Below are 25,475 nucleotides of genomic sequence, written 5' to 3'. Positions count from 1 at the left end.
CACTTCAAGAGGGATGTGGACAGCATTGAGAGGGTCCAGAGGAGGGCCACTAGCATGATCAGGGGACAGCAGGGCAGGCCCTATGAGGAGAGGCTACGGGACCTGAACCTGTTCAGCGTCCAAAAGAGAAGGCTGAGCGGTGATCTAGTGGCCTGTTATAAATTAGTCAGGGGGGATCAGCAGGCACTGGGGGAAATAACTACTCCCCCATGCACCGCCAGGAGTGACCAGGAATAACAGTCACAAGCTGGCAGAGGGTAGGTTTAGGCTAGATATCAGGAAGCGCTATTTCACAGTCAGGGCAGCTAGGATCTGGAATCAACTTCCAAGAGAAGTGGTGCTGGCTCCTACCCTGGGGGTTTTTAAGAGGAGGTTGGATGAACATCTTGCTGGGGTCGTTTGACCCCAGTATTATTTTCTGCCATGGCGGGGGGTCAGACTAGATGATCTACTCAGGTCCCTTCCAACCCTAGAAACTATGAAACTATGAAATACAGCCCACTACTCCTCCCCCTATGTGAGCACAGAGCAGATGAGCAGGGACACCCTTGCTATGCTGGAGTATCTGGGCAACAGCAAATATGGAGTGTACCTCTTACCACCTCCCACCCTGTGCTTGCTGCTGTGTGGCAGACTAGGCTGAGCTACAGCTGGGTGCAGTATCACTGAGTTCCTGAACTGGTGCTGGGAAGGAAGTCCCCCTGCCCCCTTTGCTGCTGCTTGGGAGACCTGGGCTCTGCTCGAGCGGGGCAGGGTGTCCCTAGCTCCATGCAGGGATGGCGAGACCTAGGGGAGGATTTCCCTTCCTCCCTCAGCTTGCTTCCCAGGGAAATCCTGGGAGTTCTGGGGATGACTCCTTAGTAGAGGCATCTAATTTTCTCAGTCTTCTGTTAACCAGTGAGAGGGCACCCAGCTGGTCAGCAGCAGTGCAAGCTGTTATTCCTTTTTCTCTCCTGACAGTCTGCTCTATGCATGTGTAGCTGTGCACATGGCATGATGTCTTCATTGCACAAGAAAAGCAATGCTGCAATTGGAATACTGTTTAGAGTCACCCTATTTCTCAGAGGAAAGGAAAAAAACACAAGCCATTTGGAGTGTTGTGGGAATTCAAGGACTGTCAGAAATCAAGCTTGGATAGATGACAGGGGGATCCTAAACATCCACTTTCCTCCACGCCTAGCTCAACAACACTTCTCACCATGTTCTTACTCTGTTCCCTTATTTTTATGTTTGCTGGAGAGTCCTCTTCTCAAATCACATTAGAGAAGTTCTATATGTGAAGTAGAAAGAAATCTTAGGTAAGTGCCTTTAACTCTGAAATGCAGAAAAAAATCTACGATAGCTCCTGTATCTGAGGATTGTAGGATACAATTATCTGAGCTGGAAAAGGGCTAAAAATGGTGAAACTTCTTTTTTGAGGAGGAACAGAGATAAAAATGAGACGTTTTAAGCTTTTACTCCTCAATACTGTTGTTTCTGCCTATTCCTTGCTACTGGGAGCTTTGCAAACACTGGGCACGTCTACATGTGATGCTATGTCGCCATAGCGACACACTACAGCAACCTAGCATCTGCCGGCAAAACCTGTGATGCCTCAGCTACGTCACCATAGTGATGTGCTCCCCTGTTATAGTGCATTGCTATGGTGACATAGTGCCTTAAAATAACCATGCATGGCGCAGTACCAGATGTTACTGCACTGTCTTTTAATATTTCCAAAAGGAAGTACTAAATGATGGCACGGTAACAATGGCACCATAGCAGCACATGTAGACGTGCCCTGTTTAAACAATTGGTCAGCTTTTGGGGTCATCCATACAATTTATTTTTCTCATTCCAAACAAGGAGATATTCACTACAGCTCAAGACTGAAATCCTCAAGAAGCTGAGAGTCTACCTGCAACACATTTGTTTGCAGCATTTCTTGCTTGCTTATGCATCTTGCTCAGAAACTTTGTTATCTGAATTCCATTATGAAGAAATGTAATTCTCTCTAGTTTAGAATTAAGTCAGAAATTAAGATGTAGCATCCATAGTCTTTATGGAAATGTATTAAAGCTAACAACAGCCAATGCAGTATGGTATGTGTATGGATAGTGATGCTGCATGTTAGGTTATATTATGCTACACTGTAGTCTTAATATCAGAATATGAGTAAATAATGCTTCTGTTATTTCCTGTCATTACATTAGATGCCTAATAATCAATACCTGTAATTAAAATGTCTTACTTAAAGGACAAATTTTGAGACATTGCAGGGATTCATTAGGGGGATAAAACTAGTCTGAAGAGCTCTGGAACATAAATGTTGAATTTCTTTAAGTCAAAGTTGCAAAAAATTTCTGGAATTTTTATCCAAAGAAAGCGGGAAAGTCTTGCAGGAAAGAGCATACTTAACTGGATGAATAACCATCCCACAAAGGATGTTAGGGGCAAGTAGGGAACCTAATGTGGGTGGAAAATGGAACAGATAATGCAAAGAAAGCCACAGCTTGGAAACAGGAAAGCCTAAGGACAAAATGAGAACTGCAGTGATTATTTAGTATGGCTGTAATAGCAGGAGCCTGGACACATTGACTCGTGATCTTTTCCAAGCCAGCCAGTCACCACATAGATTTAAGTAGGCTCCTTTAATTTAAATTTGGGCAACAAGGGATTGTAAAGCCACAAGAAGGTATCTATACCTTTTTCCCTGGTCACATTCCTGGTACCAGCAGTCAGGAATGGGTTGTCAGAACAATTTTTGCTTTATACCCAAAAGAAAGATGAATTTTAAGAAGAAGATGAAGCGGTTCCTTACTAGAGTTTCTATGGGAGTTAAAGTTTTATATACTTTGGTATCAAAAGATACTATATTTACTCAAATATAAGACAAGGTTCTCTCTCCTCCCCCCAATCAAAATGGGAGGGAAAAGCCCCTCATCTTTCATTTGCATTCAAGGAAACCAGATTAAATACACTGATTATCTTTGAACCACTGCTAAAAGCAGCACATACTCAATAACAAAAACCAACTATGAAGTTGATTACATGCAGCCAACACTGAGCATGGCTATAAAGTACATGGCCAATATGGGAAAACATGTTGACAGGAACCTACCACCAGGATAGGTTAGCACAAGCCATCTGAATAAGACATATGGTAGTGCTCATCGAGCTCAGTCCCACCTCAGCACTCTTTTTCAAGTCATGCTGAGCCACTACACTGAACAAATTTTGACTTCCTCTTCACACCCACAGCCGAGCTGCACCATTCTTTCCCATTTCCAATTATTCCTGTTTCTTCACCACCGTTAAGTGTTTGGCAAGCATCACCAAATGCGGCCCCAATCCCCCAGTCAAAATGGGCCCCAGTTCACCCAGAAGCCCTCTGTCAGCTCCTCTCTCAGCCAGTCACATATGATTGATTAGTGTGGCCCCGCTGTCCATGAGTTGAGGCCAGACCAGGCTGCCCTATGCCTCATCTGCATATAAATTTTTGGAGGATCCCAGAACTCATGACAAGAACGCTCGGTTCCAGGCATTAGTGAGAGGCTAATTAGCACACAGATCCTTTGTGGGGAGGTATTTGCAGTGCACACACATGCTGAACTGTATTGAGCTATGGGGGCACCCCCATAGCTCAGCTATGGCATCATGGCTTGAAATGCTGTTGCCTCTGCTGGGGCCCAGCCCAATGAACTATGTAGTAAATCTTGAACCTTTTGGCTTTGGACTAATATCCTACATAGTTTGTATTCTTCTCAGCCTCTTGTGGGCTCAGATCAAGCAGTCTATGCTTGCCTGGCAAGGGAAACACCGTGACCATGAAGGTGGTCTTCCTAGTCACTCCCAAGAAAGACCACTCTCCTGGTATGGGGATAGTACCTGCCAAGACAATGTATAGTAAACCTTCCACTTAGCTGCTGGAGTGGGAAGGTCTTGGCTTTAAGCCCATTTTATGGAAATGGGAGACTCCTCCCTGGCTTGTCCCTGGAGCCTTATGGCTAAGGGCAAGCGAAATTCAGAGGCATCCGAATCCCAAGCCTCCGGGCTTGGGCCTGCAAATAGGATGTCTGCCAAAGGTTTTGGAAACACCTGAGGCCTCAGATGGGGGTGGAGGATGTTTGCTGGTATTAGGGCCACTTATGGTTCTAGACTGACTCTCGGATTTGGAATTTGTTTTGGCTAATTTGGCCTGGAATACAGAAAATTTTAAAAAAAGTTTGTATTCTCTCTAAGTAGGTGCTGAAGTGCTACTTAAAAATGTGTTTATGGAGTACCTGTGCTAAACCTTGCAGCAGTTTCAAAAAAAGGTAAAATGCATAATTTCTGGGTGAGCTAAGCCTATGGGTACTATATGCAAATTGCTACAGCTATGTTTTTTTTCCAAGTTCATTTTTTCAGATTTGTTCCTCATTTCCATGTGCTTAGGGAGAGCAGGGTCTGACAGTAAGAAGGGGGAAGGGACTTCAGGTGGAAAAAAACTGGGGTGGGAACCCAGAGGTCAAAGGGGATATCTGACCCCCAAGATGACAAATACAAGACAAATCTCCAATAAGCAGATTCTACACCTGAAAAAATTATCAAATGTATAAATTTTCCATATATAGAATATAATTATTGGGGCGGGGGTCATTTTATATTCAAGTAAATATGGTAATAGTGTCATCTCCTCACATTACTGTTATTAACCTTATTAGCAAGAGATGGAATGACTAGCCAGAAGCATATGCTTTCTGGTTGTTAACATGAAGGTATAATAGAATTCTATGATTGGTCAGGGGGCTCAGCAACTTTACAGGGAAAAATGCCTAATCCTCGAGGAGTATTGGGAAGAACCTTCCTGTGGTGGATAAGCTCACACAATACTTATTCTCCTTATGGACAATGAGAAAAAAATGCATCTGAGGATTAGGTGCTCAGACGTAACCAGCAGTCAGTGCTCTGGTTGAGCTCTTGCTCCCAATTGAAGGTTATAGAAAAATTACAACCAATTTCCAGGTAGCAATACTGGGCCCATTGACCAAAGAGGGGCATACAGAGGGCTTTCAAAACAGGAGATGTGCTAGAACCCATTTCCTGTTCTAAAAGCATCACCCCTATATCTGCCACTGCTTAGAATGCATCCACACTGTGTAGTATGGGACTATCAAGTAAGGAGAATAAAGATATGCTAGCCATTAGCAGTCAGAAGCCAGCACTCTGACTGCTGTAAGGGATAATTAGAGAGGGAATTAGGGAATTATAAAATAAATTGTTTTCTACATTGAACTTTTTACTCTCTGTGATTTTTCATTCATGAGCCCTGAATGCTATGGAATTTAATGACAGCATATTTCATAAAGAGTTACTAAAACAATTTATATGAAGCATAACAGGAACTGTGCACATAAATCCCTTTTATAGCATGCTGAAAATATTAACCATATGTAGAAGCATAAAATACAGATAATATATTATTTTAAGCTTGAAGTTCTTTTCTATTATTATCATTGTGCATAATACTTAAGAATAACCTTTATCTCTCTCCATCAGTGTGGTATTGATGAACTTTGTTATTGCCTTATATTTTACTGATAAATTGACAAGACCTATTGGCCAATATCTGTAATTTCAAGACCTATTAGGTGGTAACAGATCTATTTCCTGAGGTGACTAATGAGAATATCATGGAAATAGCAGAATTTAAGCATTAGCTTTTTCATTCTAACCCCCACCCTCCATCTGGTTCACTTCATAACAACCAGCACTTGCTAATCTACCATTCTAAACCCAAAAGTTGTGTCTCCAGCAACATTAAAAAAATCTATGACAAGGATTTTTACATACTCACTTTTGGCACATGTGGATTAAATTCTACTGCCCTGTGAATAGCTTCTACTGCATTCATCTCTGCTGTACTCAGCCCTCGCCTGGAGGCAGCCTCTGGTGAGAATCTACAAAAGCAAAGAAACAAACACATTAGGTCAAAAATGCTAGCAAGCAAAAGCCAAAAAAGAGTCTCAACCAAGGGCCCATGTAACCAGGCTGAGCCAATTTCCTATGCTCTCCAAATTTCCCTAGTACGTGGAAACTCTAAATGACCTATTACATCAAGGCCAATGAAAATCCCAGCAGAAGTGGAAAGCATGTTTGCATCTACTCGTGGCAGGAACTAAGTTCAAGCAGGCAGTTCTACCTATGTTACTAATCTATATTTGCTCTAGGTTCCTTGCTAGGGGGCTTATCAAGATAGAAATTTTAGAAAAAGAAAGAAAATAATGGAAGCTAATTGTGAGTGTATTTCTATTAAAAACATATTTGGGGAGATTTTAAGGGAAGTTCTCAACCCGATGCCCCTGGGTCAGGTTGGGATTACAGCATAGTGCAGCAGCAGTAGCGGGTGGTCTACTGTCAGCTGTACTAGCGAGAGTGGCATGCCCAAACTGTGGGCAAATCATCTGCCCCAGTGAATGAAAAACCAGACCATGCAATCTCTTTCTCACCTCACACCCCACGGCTAACTCCAGAGCTGTACTTGGCAGGCAGACACCACAGGGAAAGCTGTGACAACCTTAGCCCTGCCCTCCCAAGCTGGAGTCGCTGTGTAGGGAGGAAAGATGTTGCAGTAGGTACTGGCGATCTACAGGATAAAAAGAATGAAAGAAAATTACTTAGATCTTGAAGTGCACATACACTTAAAAGCAAACTGTCAGGATGTCAGTAAAGAAAGCAGCTTTCCACTCTACTTGCTTTCCAACTTTAGGGCCATATTCCCCCCTCAGATGTGTGCATACAACTCCTGCTTGGGATTTGTGTGCATGCATCCAAGAGCAGAACTTGGGTCTTAGGGCTTGATCTTGCAAGGTGCTGAGCATTCCTGGAAACAGCTGAACAGCCTCAACTCCAGCTGACTTCAACAGGTATTGTGGGTGCTCAGCCCCAAGGCTCAGTACCTTGGAAGGTTGAGGCCTAAGAAAAAACCATACCAGGAAAGAATAAATGCTTGTGTCATTATAAACACGGACACCGCCTCCTTCCATTTGCCTGTCAGGAACCCTTACATAGGAAGTGCTAAACCCACCTGCCTAAAATAAAGACAACGGACACTGTAGTCAGAGTCAATTCCTTTTAGTACTCTCATATTATTTTACCTTTTTCGTATCTGATTTATACAAGATAAATACAACCAGCCACACAGCACCTCCCAGCTGTATTTCCATTATATACTACTTGGGAAGCCACTGGCCACCCAGACAGTATACATAATAACTGAAATAAAAAAAGAGTCCTATTGATGGTCTTTTTTCAGTCATTGATGAAGAACATTATTTGATAACAGTAAAATTCTCTCGATGCAACTCATCTTCTGAGTTTCTTGCAGGATAGACATTCTTCTGCTTAGACAGCAGATTGTGAGGGTGTGGGCTCAACAGGTCAGCTAAGAGAAATCTTCAGTTAAAAATTATTTAGTTTCCAGTCAGGAATTTTGCTGGACAGAAGTTCTTATGCACTTACTTGTCAGAGACAGCTCTGGCTTTGAGCAGTGCAGCTGTGTAGCATATTGTTGCCGATTTGGGTAAGCTTATATCTGTTGAGAAGAAAGAAAAAGTAAACATTTGAATGTTCACACATTTGTAGAAAGATAAATGTTTGAATCATTCTTCTATATGGTATATTTTATAAACTGATGAGAGATGGCATTTTCAAAAGCATCAGAACGTCTTAGAAGCTCTTATCCAATCTTCAAATATTTGTTTCTATGTTGCCAAATCAGATATATCTGATTTTAAATCCTGAATTAACACAGATTTTGCCCTATAGTCTGTAAATGATCTAATTAGAGAACAACTTTAGAGAATGATCTTTTTCTGATGCTACATGGATTTAATTAAAAATTCAGTTACTTTTACATAACCTACACAAGGTAATTTTTCAAGACTTTAATCACCATGTCTGTACTTAAGAAACTATCCTTCGGCCATCTAATGCACCTTATTCTTTTCTTTTCACTCAAAAGGCAGTTTACTACATGTGTGGCAGGTATGCAAGTTAAAATCAGCTCTTTAAGCAATAATGAATTTGACAGTCAAGCCAATGCTCATTTAATTTACTGCACTTGAAGAGTGAAATAATATATTGTGTCTTGTGGAAATATTAAGCCAACATTCAACAATATGCTCTGGCTTTTACATGCTACTCTATTGACACAAGACAGCCATAAACTGGCTTAATTAGTTAATTCAGTCAGGTTTATTGCTGTTTTCCATCATCAGGGCTGCATAAAGCAGCTGGAGGGTATAAATGAATATGCCCCAACAGCCTTTGTTGATGGATTTGCCCCCATTATTATCAAAGAAGAAACAAATCCTACACTGTATTACATAGCTCTCTTACACAGATGTTATAAACTGTCTTTTAAACCATTCACATCTAAAAGCTAAGGTAACAGCCGCGTGAGAAACAAAGGCTATAGTCCTGCAAAATAGTACTGACTTACCAAGTATAATGAAAGTATACCAGTATTTTAGCAGTAAAGAGGGACTATTCATGCAAGGAAGCAATGTGCACTGCAACAGTATTGCAATTACAGATTACTTTTTTTCCACCACTTATAATAAATGCACTTTGCACAATGATGCACTAGACTAAATTCTAAGAGCTGGGAAAGCAAATACAGAGCACTAGTTTAAGAAGCTGTAATGATCACTCATTCTGTACCTAATTCTGAAAAAAAATCACTCACTGGGTTTTCCTTATTGCTTTTTTACGTACTAATGTTTCATATGTGACCTCATATTTCTATAAACTAGGTTGACCGTGTTGAAAACTACAACATTCAAGGAAGTGTTGGACAGTAGATATGTAAACTACCATGCCAGTGATTCTTAACCAGGATGCTGGGGCACCCCATGGTGTCTTGAGATCCTTTGAAGGGTTCCATGAGGTGTGTGGAAATAAGCTAGACGTGAGGAGACGAGCAGAAAAATGGAGGCACTAGCTGAGTCCTTGACTGGCTGTTTCCCTCCCCCTACTACCCAGCCCCTCTGCAAGGAGATAAGCAGCACTGTAACAAATAAGTTGTTTGTGGATTTTTTTTTAATGGAGTGCCACTCAATTCACAGAAGTTATGGAGAGGTGCCTAGAGTCTACTGAGAGGTGCCTTGGGTCTACAAAAATTGAAAACCACTGTATTACAGTAATAGAAGCTGGCCACAGACACGTTCTAAGAATACTTTTCACTGTAGGAGATGAGTGCATATATGGGCTACTCCAATAGCCTTTTTAACATTAAGAATTTAAAAAAATACATCACAAATGAAAGTGAGATTTTTCAGATCAAACTGTTTTAATTTTTCAATGACAATTTTACTTGACCCTTCCATATATACTTGCAATGCGCTTTTGGGTCACGACCCACAAGTTGATCTTGTCTAACTTCCTGCTCAAAGCAGGATCAACCCCAACTATATCATCCTACCCAAGGCAGGTCTTAAAGACCTCCAAGGGTAGAGATTCCACATCATCTCTGGGTAACCTGTTCCAGTGCTTTACTGCCCTCCTAGTGAGAAAGTTCTTCCTAATATTGAACCTAAACTTCCCTTGCTACAGTTTGAGATCATTGCTCCTTTTTGTCAGACCATTGCCTCTTGTTCTGGTGGTGAGAATCAGTGACAGGTGTGCTGTTCAATTCAATAAGTATAGCATGAGGCCCTTAAAGCATCTGATATCTATAAATTAGGACAAGATACCTCTTACTCACTTGTTTGAAATCCTTAAGAATGCATTTGCCCAGGCAGAATGCTTCTTCCCATAAGGAAAGAGTTAAGTCAGGAGTTGGAAGAGATAGGGGTTTTTTTTCCTTTCCCTGGCTTGGGCCAGCTACACTCTCCCAGACCTCCTTGGCTGATGCAACAAGAATTTATTTTCTTATTTCAATCTACTTAGCCATTTAAATGAGACTGAGAAACAGAAGGGAGGGAGAGCCTTTCGAGTGGGGTTTCAACACAAAAATATTTTTCATGACATAAGGTGACTTTTCACTTTCATCCACTAAAAGATAAAGAGTATGGATACAACAAGAAGCAATAGGCCAGAACTTCAACATGCACATAGAGATGTCAGTAATAAATGCTTAACTTGTGATGCTAGAACCATTAAACCATTCAACACAAAATACCAAAAAGATAATGGTTTCAAGCAAGCGTTCATACTAGATTGTATTCTGGTGGTATTCTGCTACAGAACCTAAGTTGTAATTTGCATCGATACAGTGGATTACTGTTAAAGGCACCATAAATACAGAAAAAGATCAGGATATTATACATATATGGATGAACTTGAGGACAGGCATAATAGAAATGGAATTAAATTAAGTGATCAAAAGTAAACATAGAAAGTATCTGAGTTGGGAGTTAATTATTAGAAATGATTGAGGAGAAAGACCTGCATGCATGACCTGATTAAGAGGATGAGTGTAGCTGCATCATACTGAAAGCTTGTGAAAATAGGAAATGCTATCCTAGGAGAGAGAAGAAACTATTGAAGGACAAGGACCTGGTATAGCCTGATCTGGAATACTGGATATGATTCTTATCATCCACATTCAAAAAAGATGAAAGATCTCAGTACTGCAGAGAAGGACCTGGGGGTTACAGTAAACCAGATGCTAAATATGAGACAACAGTGTTGTCATTTGCTCTTCTTGGGAAAAAAAAAAAGCCAATAACATTCTGGGTTGTATGAACAGGAGTAGTGTGTTCAGTATTGGGCCCCACACTCCACAAACATCCAGCAAGAGTCTGCGCAGAGCAATAAAAATCATATATTAGGGTCATTTAGTTTGGAGAACAGAAGACTGAGAGGGAGATTTGCTAACAGTCTTCAAATACCTGCAGACCAATTAAACAGAGGATACAAGCTTTTCTTTGTTACACAGGGGACAGGAATCGTAGCAATAGCCCAAGCATCAACAGAGGACATTTAGACTGTAGATTAGGAGAAGTGTTCTGACTATGAGGATGGTCAAACACTGAAACAGGCCACCTAGAGAAACCAGAAAATTTCAAGAGCAGGTTGGATAGACACTTAGCTAGGAAAGTGTAGTCAGGGATGATTCTGCCTTAAGCAGAGGGCTGGACTAGATGATCTGGTAAGGTCCCATCCAGATCTACTTTTGTATGATTCCTGTGATCCTATGTTCAGGAAAGATGAACCAGCACAGGTTCAGACAGATGCTATGAGGAAGATCAAGTGAACGGACAGCATAGTTTCCAAGAGCAGGCTAAAAGAGCTTGGCATGTTTGTTTAACAAAACGAAGGCTGAACTTGGATATGATTTCTGTCTATGAATACATCTGGGAGGTAAACTATTAACTTAAGACAATAACACCACAAAGACAAGCACATAAAGATTGATTAGAATTAAATCTAGGCTGTAAATTGGAAGAAAGTTTCTAACCATTGGAACAGGCCTCCAACAGCAGCAATGGAGGAGGGGAGGGGAGCAAATAATGAAACAGTTTTAGGAACAGATCTTCATCACTTTATAAAAGGATGATATGAGATGGCTGTCTACAATAGCAGGGATAGGACGTTGGAGGTCTTTACCAAAACTATGTTCCAAAAAGCAAATATCTGAATGTTATGTCCAGGGGCTCTTTGACTGTTCTTCTATGAATATTACATCTCTCATTATTCCCCTCCCCAAAAGGAAGTATAACATGCATACAAATATATGCTTGGGTTGCCTTGGAAGTGGCTACTCTTTATAGGCACATGATCCCTCACTTGTCTTTGTTTTTTTATACCTACCTAGAGCCGTACAGAGCATCTGGTATTATTAAGTCCTGATTCAGACTGAGGTCAAACTTTAGAATTCTTATCTTATTCAGCTTAGGCTTTATTTCCTGAATTCGTTCTTCAGATTTCAGACAGAACCACAGTAAAATTGTATTTGGTCACCACTCAAGTTTATCATGTACTTTGCAATCAAGTCTTGAGATTTGTTATTTATCAGGAATCAAAGTTAAGGTTTTCATAAATTAGTGATTCCAGCTTATATAGCCATCTAGCAAAGCACCTTACATTGCTTCCCACCCTCTTATGATAGCTATTGGAGCTCCCACAGTGTGCTGAAATATGCAACCGCTGCCTGCCTGGTTGTCAAAACATTAAGGTATTTTTGCCTCACAACATTCAAAAGAGGATCTCTTCTTTCATTACTGTTCATATCTCTTGGTGGTACATAAATGATCTGTGCTGAATTTATGACCATTTCCCTTGGACTAATCTGATGTAGTATACAGCACCCCACTTACATGAAGGGTGGGCCGAGAAAGTGATTTCTTAATCATGGTTTACGTCTCAAGGTACTTTTGATATTTAACTCATGGCAATAAAGAGCCAATAGAGCATTGTATCCATCATCATATTTATTCACATTATGTTCACACTTCCAGTATGCCAGGTACTGTCTAAACACATGATCTATTGTTCCCACTAGATAGCAATCAAAACTGAGATGTAAGATATGGAGAAGAACATATAGAATGATCTCTGTCCAAGCTGAATCCCTAAAACTGGACAATGCTCTGCTGAAAGATGGGTGTTTTAAGAGCAGTCACTTTGCAGGGATTTTGTTTATCAATCATTAATAAGAAGTTATTCTGCTTTTGACCAAACATCAAGGGGACTTGCAAATGTGAATAAGCATGTTGCTGATCTGGAGTCTAAGGTGGAGGAAACCTCAATCAGTCAAGATAGGTGCTAGCTCCTATCTATACAGCACTAGAAAGAAAAATCTAACCAGGTTAGATTTATATATAGATACCTTTGTATAAAATTTAAAGTACTTCAACAAACTGAAGCAATGAAGAGAAAAGGTGATGAAGGACGATTCAGGCTGGTGTTACAGTACAGCGATAAGCTGCACTTGTAATTTAGCCTTTTCTGGCCAATGTGAAGCAGACCTTTAACCCCAGGGTGTCTTTATCTCAAGCCCCAGGTTATTTTTCATTTTAAATATCTTTTGTTTGACAGTTCCTGCCCAGAGATCCCAAACAGGGACCCATCCAAACTGATTTATCCACTTCTCATGAAGGGGACTGGAGATATTCATTACAAAATGGGTATCTCATTTAAGCATGTGGCAACTGATTGTGTCTTCAGTCTTAGCCTCCTTTTAGCCAGTAATAGAAAAACAATCAATCATAAAATACATATTATTTTATGTATAAATACTTATTATTATATAACCATAAAATAAATACACATACACACACGCGTGCGCGCACACACACATATATACATACAAACACATACAAACACGCTGAGTATGGCTCTTCATGGGAGTAAAAGTAATAGCAGGACTGACTTAAAAAAAACTACAGAAAATATGAACAGTCTGAATCAGTAATGACAGTGGGGAGATGTAGTCATCAAGCAGAATGAAAAATTATTTCAGCTGATCCATCAAGTTAAAAAACCAAGGGTAACAGGATAAAAAGGGAAAAATAGATTGAATTATCAAGAGAAAAATCTTGTCAGGGAGCTCTATTATAATGTTATAATCTTCCATCAGAAGCGATGAGTCGTCATCAATGCAATCATTTTAAATGGGGCAAAAGTAGTAGAAAATATACAGCAGGGAATGATCTTCTGGATAAGGTGACCTCAGAAGTTATTTTCATTATTTACACTCAACATGCAGCAATCCTGTTTTTTCTTCTGTTAACTGTGTTTAGTTCTGTGATAAAGCGAGTTCTCCAGCCACATGAGTGTAAGAAACCTACCTTTAAACAAAACGGACAGTTCAGACAGACAAAATGAGAAGGGGATTCCTTGTTCTGATAAGCCATGGAATAAATTTCAACACAAGAGGAGAATGTATAGTATAACTTTAAGAATGAATGTAGAGCCTGGTTACAACTGCAATAATTCTGCAGTAATTTATTGTCACTTAAAATCCAGTGTAGCTTGGATTTGCTATTTTTGTGAGTTTCATGAGTTGTTTATCCTAAAAGCCTTGTTTCAATTTCTGAGATTAATAAGAAGGTTTGATCACATACTCTTTAGATTTTATTCAGTCTTAGTCATTTCTTAAGGAAATGAATGACGACCCCTTAGATGTAGATAATGAGGAAATCTCTACAGCCATATTTTAGGTCTCTGTGCATTTTTCTGTGATTTAATCCTGAAAACTCCTGTATAGAGGAGAAACAGAAGTAGGTCATAGGAATCATAAGCAACAAAAAAGGACCAGATGTTTAGAACAGACAGGCAAACTCACACAAAAACTTAATTGGCATAACAAGCAATATTCAAATGAAGGGAAGAAACCAATTTTTAAATGATGGAGCCCAAGAAGACAATTAAATGGGGACAAAGTTTTGCTTCATTATCCTGATGCTGATACTCCTCTCCTGGAGAATTAACTGATTTGTACCTGAGATAGAAGACCCAGCAGGCCTGCGCTTGACACAGATAGGGTTAGGAAACCACTTTTCAGGCCTCTAATAATAAGGGAACAAAAAAGGATCCAAAAATAGAACGCATGAGGTAACAGGTACTTTCTCTGTATTTTAATCCATTGCACTTTCAGTTCAGCAGAGATTTAGGAATACAGAAAAAATCCCTTCTTGCATAAGGAGACAACAGCTGTACCTACATACATTTGGGCTAATCTGGCAGAAAACCTTGAGCATTTGGGGAATTGGACAGAGCTAAAGGAATGAAACCGTGCAAAGAAATAGGAGAAAAACCAAATCTGGTTCCTTGTGTAGCAAAGCCAGGATAACCGGGAACTTCCTGTTACATGGTTTATCTACCCTCAAATCTTCTGTTGGCAGAATACCTTCAAAATCAATATGCATGGCATTTTAGGAATGTTACTGCACTGGTCTAGCAACCATAAGGACAGAAATAAATAAAAGGAAAAAGAAGAGTGTGCCCCTATGCAGTTATAATTAAGTATAGAGATTCACTAGCATGAAGGACCAACATCAACAAGACCTTGCTTTCAGTGACTTTAATGGACGGTTCATCTAACTAAGAAAAAAAATAGGACTACAGGGTTAAGTCCAAACTAGAATGCAATTAATTCTCATTCTTTATGCAGTCTTCTATACAAATGACCAAGATTGTAATCTGTAAAGATGTTTTTGCACCAGTGTAAATCAAGACTGCACTGAAGTAATCAGAGTTATACAAGAATAAAAAAGTGCTGGAGATTAGATAAATAAGAGCATAAATATTTAGAAGTGTGTTTTTTCCTATAAATTCTGCATACTGAATTCTCATAGTAACTTGGATTTTATACTTATGCATATACATTGACTTCAGTGGATTTACTCCTGATTTGCAGTGACATAAGTCAGTGGGAAACAGGCAGTGAGTATTTATGAAGAAGCTCCTTTAAAAACCAAAGGCTCACATTCTCAGCGATTCTAATATGGAAAATATTGTTCCTTAAAAATAAAAAAAAAAGGAAAAAGACTGCAACACTGTGATGAACTAAAAGGGCATCCATCCTTTGCAAGTCTGACTTCCAGAGATCTCAGTTTCTACACACTGCCCACATTACCAGTAAATAACAAAATGAGAGCTACTGGCAGTCTCCTGAGGTTAATAAATCACTTGACTTTTGGCACCATTAGAGCCAAACTGCTCCAATGGAAAACAATTAGTTTAAAAATAAAGCAAGAAGAGCATAGAGGCTTTTATTTACTATGAATCCTAACATCTTATTCCTTCTGAATAGTAGTTCCTTCAGCAGCCATAACCATTTCTGCTGTAAATAACAGAGAGATGTGTCAAGTAAGAGCCAAAAATCCTTTTAGAATTCAATAGCGTTTAGGTCATTGGCACTCTATTGACAAGTGCTGAACTCTGAAACCATAATGATGCAGCTCAGCAACAGTGCATGTCTTGCCACTAATGAGGCACTTTTTCCATGAATAATTACTATGGACATCATCTCGGTTGCCAGGTACATAATACAAACAAAACTCCACACAGCCTTCGGTATAGCAATATGTCTGCTTGCAAAGGCTAAGGTATTCAAGGATGTGATCCAAGTTTTCAGCTAAGGGTGGGGGCAGACTGCTCAAGGAAATAATCTGTTCATATGTTATCAAAATACAATAAATCAGGTTTGAGCTTAGCTGAAAAAAAAAAAAAAAGGCAGTGGAGTGGGACCAACAGAAATTGCCGATATGGAAGTATAAATGAGTTCATGGCTTTATGTTCCAATAAATCTTACAACACATAAAGCTGATGAGTTCTAAAATGAGCTGAGACTCCCCTAAGAATGGCCTTCAGAGACTTACGAATTGTAAGTTTTATACTAGTTAAATTTTGTTCATTGAGTCCTTGGGCATATGCTACATACACACACACACACATACTTATATGCAACAGTCTGTCTATGCATATAGTAAGGGTCCGCACAGAGAAAAGAAAGTGTTCGAGTCATTTTTTTACAGGCTTTATTTTAAACGCATGCCATCAAAATCAATTCTTTTCTTGAATTTACAACGTGATTTGGAATGTGTCACATGCTTTCAGAGAGATGAGGAATACCCTCTCCAGTCCTACTGACTTCAGTGGGAGTCAAGGGCATGGAGTATCACCCTGGAATTGTTCAAAACTATTTAAGAGCAGACCCTGAATAGGCAATAAGGAAGAGAAATGATTCTGCAGTAGACTAAGGTACTATCCTGATATTCAAAAGATCTCAATTCAGTTCCATGTCCTATCACATACTTTCTCTGTAAGTATGTGATACCTTGACCGACCTTGGAGGAATCTGTACAGTGAAGCCCGACAAACTTCCTTATCTCACAGCAGCACTGTAAGGCTATACAGTAAGTATATGAGCTATGAGTCTTTAGCATGAGGCCTGTTGAGGAACAGCAGGAAAGGGATATTAATGCTTGTAAGGTAGAGTAAATTTATGCTTGTTTTTCCCTCTGAACTCATCAAACCAAAGTCAGCAAGGTTCCATATTTGAGTTATGGGCATTCTGGAAAAAGGGGAAAGCACAAGAAAGCTATTTGACTGGATGGATCACTATAGTAGGTGTTTTTCTTTCACTGTGCTGCTTTCAACCAAACTTGATACACTGTTTCTGGAGAGGTTCTTGTAACAAAAAAAGGACTGAAAAAATGGTATGACACTCCAATTATTGGCTGGGCTATGGCAGGAATCTAAGCAGGAAGGCAGTAAAGAGCTGAAAACACATACACAATACAGGCACAGCGGGTAACACTATCTATTATACGACCATACTTCCCATATAAGACCACATTTTACTTGATTAAAATTTTACTAAACTGTAGCTGTTTCAGCTAAAATATACATTCTAGGTGTCTGCCTCAGCCTTTTATTTGGATATCTGAAACCGGGACTTAAAATTTGGCACGGCAGCAGCCTGTATGTCAAAGATGTACCCACTGCCATCTCAATGCAAATTTCCCAAATTTGCCAAGTTATAATACTTTGAAAGCAGACTGCACACCTTCTACAAAGACTTCCAGAGCTTACCTTAGCAGCCATGCTCTTCAAAGATGATGTGCTCACTGTGCATATTTGAGTGTCTTATGACTACTACTACAGCCCTGAGCGCGTATACACCATCTTCACAGAAACACTGACTGTGTTCATACTTTCACAGTTCTTATATTGGATACAGAGTGGAACTGAACTAGAACTGTGAACAAGGGCATGCCTTTTTTGTATTTTCAGTGACACTCCCTCCACTTACTGGCACCAAGGTGGCATAGGCATAGAAGAGGAAGTCATTTTTTTCAAGTGCACAGGTAACAGAAGCCTAGCCAAGAGGGAGAGAAAGCAGTCAGATTGCAGCAATGAAGGCCTGTGAGATTGCAAGCAGAGCATGGATTAAGAAAGACACTGTTACAGCACTGTGTGGGAAAGAGACTCTGAGGAGGAACTGTGGGAAAGGGAAAAGAAGCTGGTACTGGTTGGGTAAGGAGAGTAACAGTCAGTGAAAGAGATGGAGAATGAGTAAATTGGAAGTCAGCTGCTGGAGGGAACACCAGGACAAGGCAAGGAACTGAAGGGAGGTGGAGGCAGAGTCTGGACAAAAAAAGATGACTAGGAATCAGGGAAGGAAGAATAGGGGCAAGAAAACATACCTGACAAGGACCTGAGGAGGAGAACCAAAATTGGCTGGCCAAATAGATTGGGTTAAGGAGCCAGGTAAAAGGAAGACTTGAATGAGGGGCTGGATAGGGGAGAATGAGGTTGGATGTAAAGCACAGGGATTTAGACTAAGATTGGAAGTCACTGTGGATGGGGCAAGGGAGAGACAGACTGAATGAAGTGCCAAGAGGGGAGAACTAAAATTGGGCAGGCATGCCACCTGGGAACTGGCCAGCAAGCTCAGATGGGAAACTAGCACTGTCGGGGTAAAGAGACTTGGACTGAAATGAGAATGAGAAGCTGACGGGGTGAAGATTGGGGCTCAGCTGGCAACAAGAACAGAATTAGGAGAAGGAACTAGAGCGGGGATGACTGGGGAAAACTAGAGGTTGGGACAGAAATATTTGAGAAAAAAGACAGAAGGGTGCCCACTAAAACACTCTTCTCCAGAGTCTGAAATGGAAAACAAGATTCCAGAATCTTCTCACCCCTCTGGGATCAACAAATACTGTGAAAACCACTGGCAAAGTCCTTCTCTCATCCCCCGCCAGTGCTGGTCCACAGTTATCAATTATTCTGTTCCATGCTGTGGATCTACGGACTTCACCCTGGCTGATCACTGATGTACATTTGGATGCCACATGACACAATTTGGGGGTTTTTTTACTTGATTTGTTTAAAAACAAGAAATTACATGTAAAAAACAATACAAAAGAATGTTATTAAGTGTGTAAATTCAAGCACTTTAGGAAGTTTGAACATATTAGAAAAAACAGTTGTCATTCTATCCTTTATTTATCCATCTCAGAGACAGTATGATGCAGTCTCTAACTGTGTGATCACATACAGTATCTGCCAAAGAATTCCTGGCTTATTTGTTGCACAAAACAGAGCTGCTCCAGAAATGTAGCCTGTAGGATGTCTGCTTCACGTATTAGACAAGTAGGAACATGAATCCTGAATAAGGTGTAGTATTACAGGAAAAGTGAACTCTCTCTTCGTAAAGGCAGGTAAATGTGGCTCTGGAAAATTGAATTCTATCACTGCCTCCAGTGGCTATTTAATGATCAAAGAGTCACTTAAGTGGACTTTTTACAGGTGGGCACCAACCGTGTGTTCAGCTTGAGACCCTAGTATCTGGCTTGAAATGCTGAGTACAAGCTGAACTCAATGGGAGCTATACCTTTAACATAAAATGCTTTATAATGTAATGAGAACTGAAAAATTTGGTCCTATGCATCTCAGATTGGGGAAATAAAATTCATGGCAAATTCAGACCTTTTTAGTGCCTCAGCTCCTTGTTCCACTCCTCCATTTAACAGCTGTGTTGTGAAGAAAGTGCTTTTGGACTCATCTACTACTGCAAAGCACACCAGGAAGGAACTCAAATAATAATTCTGAACAGTATGTAGCAAAGGAGGCATGAGGTTGCCATATTGTATGTGGAGGAGACAAGCAAATATGGAGTAGTTGCTAGTTAGTCCTGTGCAATGAAGAGGTTTGGTGGGGGGAAAATAGCACATGATCACATATTAAAGATTGAGTTAGAATACATGTAGAAAAGGGGGTTGAATTAACAACACAAGCTACTTTAAACTTTAGTATTTTTTAAAGTGTTTGATTTTGCAACCTTAAAAATGCTCTTCTGAAATAATTCCTGTCTTCAACATGTATAAGAATACATAGATACATTTGGACTTACCATCATACTTTGCTAAAACTGCTTGAACATCTGCATATGCTTGCAATTCCAGCAGAGCTTCTAGCAGGTTTTCATGGATGTTAAACATACTGAGCAGAGGAAACTCCTTCATTAACTAAAAACAATAATAAAAAAGAGTTAGATACGATGTCTAATTGAAAATATTCAGTCTTATTGCCCTTAATCATCAAGTATCCACTGATACCATTGGAAATACTTCTATTGGACTTCAGTGTGGTCTGGAAAGCCTCTTTGACATCAGCGAGCCTTGCATATACTGTAGTTTAATCCATCGGGCCCCAAAAGAGGCTTATCTGAACAACTCCCCCTCACTGACTTCCTATCAAAAAGAGACTAAGGGATATTTTCGTACTGTAGAGAAAGGTATAATTGAACAAGCCTATTCAGCTAAGCTTACATATTTCCAAATTATCTGACATAGCAAGTCTCTGTTGGGCTTTGCAAAAAACAGAAAATATATAGGAAAGTCACAAAATGGTAAAATTAAAAAGATCTGCACCTGTTGTGTTTTGTATCTCAATTACTATGTTTCATTCATACATAGCAAACAGAACTCTGTAACAAGCTAATAATAGCTACTAGACATATTTTTGGCCAATCCAGGTTAAAAAATAGGAGACAGTAGCAGAGAGAGAGATTAGATAGACCCTTAATGCTATTTTAATACTATAAAAGAATCCACAGCCGGTGACAAATGAACAACAACATCTGTAGTTAAGAGGCTCAGGAATTATTTTAGTATGTGCTAAATTGACACTGAAGTGCATCTGTTTTATGACTGATCCTTTGAGAAACACCAGAGATTCTCAGAATGCTAGCGGACACTTACAGCCAAATTTTACTTTTGAATATATGTGCAACTCCTACTGACTACAAGCCAACTGAGCTTCACATTTCTTCTCACTTGCCTTTTCAACTGACATCTTCTGGAAACTTTAGCACAGTTTAATGTCTATATTCTATTACCCAATTAGAATCATTTTAATTAATTTAGTTAAAGAACTTTCATTTTTTTATGTCAAACTGCTAATCTAGGACTTGTAAGAGGTTGTGTATTATATCTCTGGTATTAAGGGATCTTGACCATCATTCTGCTTTCATTCCTTTAGTGCATATCTTGCATAGAGATTAACTAAATGGCTATCCAATGATTGTCCCAGAATAGTGGCATCCCAAATTGGCATCAAATCAGGGTAGGCTACATTAACTCTGTTCCCTACCAGTTTCATTTCTTTCCAAGGTAAGCACATGTGGATGAATCATTCTAACTCCATTGCCCACTGATGGAAGTGTCTTGGGGAGGATGAGGTGACCAAATAAGAGTTAGGCCAACTTTAAAGATATTCAAATGTGTACACTGCCAAACTGGGTCCGCTACCAGCTCTAGGCCTGGGTTAATGCAAAGATCATGTGTAGCTACCTTTGCAACCCTTTGTCCTTTAGTTCTGCACTGGTCAGAGGTTATCTGAAGTCCCACCTCTTGGAGAAGTTTTTCAGTAGGTGTATACAAAAGAAATGCATCATTTCCACAAGTCCCTGGTATATGATGTACAATATAATGCACTAAGATCACTCATTGTGCTCATTATGCATCATACATGAAAATATTATGAGACCAAAATAACAGTTAATTAGAAATTGTGTGTAGTCAACCTAAAAGCTTAAATTAAAAATGGGGGGAAGGGGGACCACTTAAAACCATATACCATGTCTGAAAAATTGGAAGAGATGATTAATTCACCTTTGAAGATAATTAGAGAGAAAAGGCAAATTATAATCTAACTGTGAGCAATAATATACCAGAGTGACCAAAAATGGTAGTAAGCCAGGTATCACACAGTGAAGAACATAGGTTCAGGGAATCAATTCCATTCAGGAAGAGGCTACTTGTAGACAAACAGTAATTCAAAATATAGGGTGAAATTCATTCTTCTACAGAGGGCCAAACATAAGTAACTGAAGTGAATTTATGCTGTTAACTAGGAATGTGCACAGACATTTGCTCTTGCAGGAGAAATTCTCCTGGGAACAATTTAACTCTAGTTGTTCCCAGGTTATTTTTCTCCTAGAATGGCCATTTTTGCTCTGGGAGAAAAATCCTGAACATCCATAGACTTAAGATTTCTCTAGGAAGAGCAGTGATTCTCCCAAGAGCAACTAAATGTCTGTACATGGCCATAGGCTGAAGTGATATCTGAAGTGGTATTTTGGCCCTCTCCAGAGCACTATCTGCACTACAATCTGAGGCTTACAAAAGTACTGCAAAGGAAGGCAATGTTTTACTGGTGTATATTTGTACTAAACTGGTAACACAAACTTCTGGTCAGAATCACAGCTACCTACAGGGATACTGAAAGAGCACACTGGATTTATGAAGCATATAACAGAGATAATAACAAACTCTTAAAGAGAAAAAAAAATCAATTTCAGGACCCTGAGGGATAAAAAGAACATGAACAGTTGATAGTTTGCAGCAGGAATGTCTTCTTTGCTTATCTATCACATTTATCCAAATGGTGCAGGGGGCTTGGTATTTATCTAAATGTGCAGGAAATTTGTTACTAAATGCAATCACTGTTCATCACAAAAAGACCCAAACAATTTTGGATACAATGTCAGATAATAGGATTTTTCAGTCAAGGAATCGGATCAGATTCTATTTAGCTGTTTTATAATTTCTTTGGGATTTTTAATTGCTTATAGAAAAGACACAATATACAGAATGAATTCTGAGTTTCTTTGTTGCTTTTTTTTTCCCCCAGAGGCAATGTTTACAGTAGGGGCTTATAAAATAGAAGCCAGTTTTATAAGAACTGCAGGTGGATATACCTCATTACCTACAGAATCATAGAAAGAGACAAATGTTTAAATAGTGTATACATTTTTGGTATTTTTAATTTAAATGTTATTTTAATTTAAAGCAGTAAAGGACCAATACCATTTTAGTGCAAGGGAATTTAATTTTTAGTTGTTTAAAAATATGTAACAAGAAGAGGCATCATATTCTGGTTGTGTGTAAACACTAGAAGGAACATAGTTTCTGTTATTGATACAGCATATATGCCCTTCTTTTTATTTGTGCCTAAAGAGAACAGCTATATGTTCTAACCATGGTCCAGTTGATAATCATATGAGTTATGCTCGCTGAAGCAGCAGTGTGATGAAACAACCAATCCTTCCATTATACAATACAGGGGGGTCACTATGGCCCAATTCCAAAGCCCCTGCTCAGACCATTTAAATCTTATAAGTGACTTACAAAATTTAAAATGGGGAGCAGTACAGAAACTGCCTCTCTCAGTAGTGTAAATAGGGGGGAAAAGCAGGGCACCAGCCCCGGGTGCCAATTTACAAGAGGCGCCATACTGGCAGCATCCAAGAGTCTGCACCATGGTACTAGTAACTGGAGTGCTGGGACACTTCACTACAGGAGCAGCTTATAAGGGTACAGAGATGACGCTGCGGCAGCAGCACTGAACCAGTCTTTGAGTCTCTGGAGCAGGCAAGACTTACTCTCTTCCCTCCAGACAACTCTGCTCAGGGTGCAAAAGTTGCAGGTTACACTTCTGCCCCTTCTTACTTTTTATAATTATAACTGAAGTCTGAAGATTTCTTATTAGAAACTGAGGCCCAGTATGGCCTTGCAAGGGTCTATGGTGACTTAAAAGCTAATAAAATGACAACATCATAGCAAAAGAATGAATCAAAAGCAGGCTTTGAGGTGGCGGGGGGGGGAAAGACATTTCTATTTACTACGTAAAGCAGTGGTTTATGTCAATATTGATTTAACAGAAGTGAATAATTAACATTTTGAAGAAAATCATTCTTCATTCAAAATTCTGCATTCTGGTCATTTAATTGTCATTTAACATATTAGCACATGTGCAAAAGGAGGAAAATAAGATTGAGTCAGGAAATTCCAGATCCTTCCAAAGCAAAGGGGATGAAAGAGGGGGGAAAAAAACCCTCCTCTTGGGGGGAGAAAAAAGAGAAAAATTAATTTTTTATCTTTATAAATCAAATAAACAAATTTCACATCTCCGATTTAAAAATTTGTTGCAAGTTTTTAACCAGCTGTCACAGGGCACTTTAGATGCCTGGCTCCTACAAGAGTGGGAACTGCTAGGGAAAGAGCCCTAGCAGTGAGTAGGGAGCCCCAGCTGTGGGTTACCAGGGCAACCAGAGTGATCCAGCTGCACCCACCTGTTACAGGTCAGCTGACAGGAAGGGGCAGAGCCTGGCTCACATACAAGTCCCAGGCGTGAGGCCAGGAAGGCAGTTCCCTGCCAGCTGCCAAGGGGGAAGGAGCTCTCCCAGAGCAACCAAAGGGGAGAGGCCTGTCTGCAGGAACCGCTTCTGTCACTGTTGAGGCATGGAGTATTCCCCGGTAGGGTGACTGATGTTATAACCGGGTGGTTTGGATTTTATTTTATAGCCCAGGGGCTTGTGTTTTGTTCGCTGTTCTAACCGGAGGTTTGGGTGAGGCCTCATAGGGGATCCACAGCAGCGTGGGGGACCCAGCGAGCAGAAAGGGCGCAGCATTGGGGGTGCATGGACCCCAGCACCAGGGAGGGCGCAGTGCAAGACAAGGCTGCGGACAACCCAGGGAAGACAAGGGGGCTCAAATTATAACAAGGCCCAGACCAAACGTCAGTACCATCAGCGAGGCTTGGGCTGCAGTGTAGGGGAGGAAAAGGAGCTGCAGATAGCAACCCCTGGCATTGGGGCAGTAAATGGGCAGCCTCCCGCTTAATCACATCTATTAATCAATTAACAACAAGGCATGGCAGGCGAGAAGGCAGGGGGTTGGCCTATAACAGGTAGGCTGGGTCCCCAGTAGACGGACCCTGAAGAGGCGCACCTGTCACACCAACCTATGTTGTACTTCGGTTTGAATAGACTTCTCTCTAAAAAATGCACTTCCCAATTCAAAAATAGCAAATCTAAAGCTTCTTCTATGAAGCAAAACTACCATAATCAAAATGTTTCAAGTCTGCCGAAAACAAATGATGTCTTCCCCTCTGAATTCTTGATTCTTTCCCTCTGAATTCTTGACAGGGTACTTCGCTGAAAATTTCTGAAATTTTCACACAGAACAGAAACAACTGTTACTGGATTTTCTGAAGCTGCCAGTGAATAAAAAAAATCCATTATTCACCCCAGCCTACATTGCAACACCTGCCTGAGGCAGTGCTTTAGGAAAAGTTCCAGACACTACTTGCTCCAAACACCAGAGAGGTGGATGGAGCAGTTACAGTTATATTTATTTTCTATAGAAATCTCATCATTTCTTTGTTTGCCACGAAGAAAATATATCTGGTAAGACCCGAGGGCCAAGTCTAGCACTTTTACATACATGCATATACTTCGCAGAGAAAGGTACTACTTTTCAGGTGTAAGAATGGCAGAATCAGACCTGAAGTAAATGATGTAATGCTCAATGAGCATGTTACACACAGGCCCCTCAGGAAGATGGAGTGATCATCTCCAGCTCCTTAAGAATGACTAAGACTAACATGCAAGAAGAAAATGGAAGAGGCAGCAGCTAGTTACAGATGTCCTGAGGCCAGTAAAACTCTTCTTGCTCTGTTTCACTTTACTTCTCACTGACATCAACTATTGTTTT

The 25,475-nt window shown here is 40.1% G+C and overlaps 1 protein-coding gene across 5 annotated transcripts in view; it reads right to left on the bottom strand.

Annotated features, from left to right (window-relative positions):
- The window catches only part of ST7 (suppression of tumorigenicity 7), a 208,765-nt gene that overhangs the window by 34,386 nt on the left and 148,904 nt on the right, over nucleotides 1-25,475 (bottom strand). For all 5 annotated transcript variants that reach the window (XM_019543420.1, XM_019543419.1, XM_019543417.1 and 2 more), the window contains exons 9-11: nucleotides 19,829-19,943; nucleotides 7,480-7,552; nucleotides 5,816-5,918 (exon numbers count right to left, since the gene is read on the bottom strand). In XM_019543420.1, coding sequence (XP_019398965.1) covers nucleotides 5,816-5,918; nucleotides 7,480-7,552; nucleotides 19,829-19,943 — 291 coding nt within the window. The remainder of the gene's footprint in view (nucleotides 1-5,815; nucleotides 5,919-7,479; nucleotides 7,553-19,828; nucleotides 19,944-25,475) is intronic.

Source organism: Crocodylus porosus, unplaced genomic scaffold (genome assembly GCF_001723895.1).
Source record: "Crocodylus porosus isolate Cpor-Errol unplaced genomic scaffold, CroPor_comp1, whole genome shotgun sequence".
NCBI classification, from domain to species: Eukaryota; Metazoa; Chordata; order Crocodylia; family Crocodylidae; genus Crocodylus; species Crocodylus porosus.
Note: the sequence above shows the minus strand (reverse complement) of the source record. Positions and strands in the feature narration are given on the sequence as shown.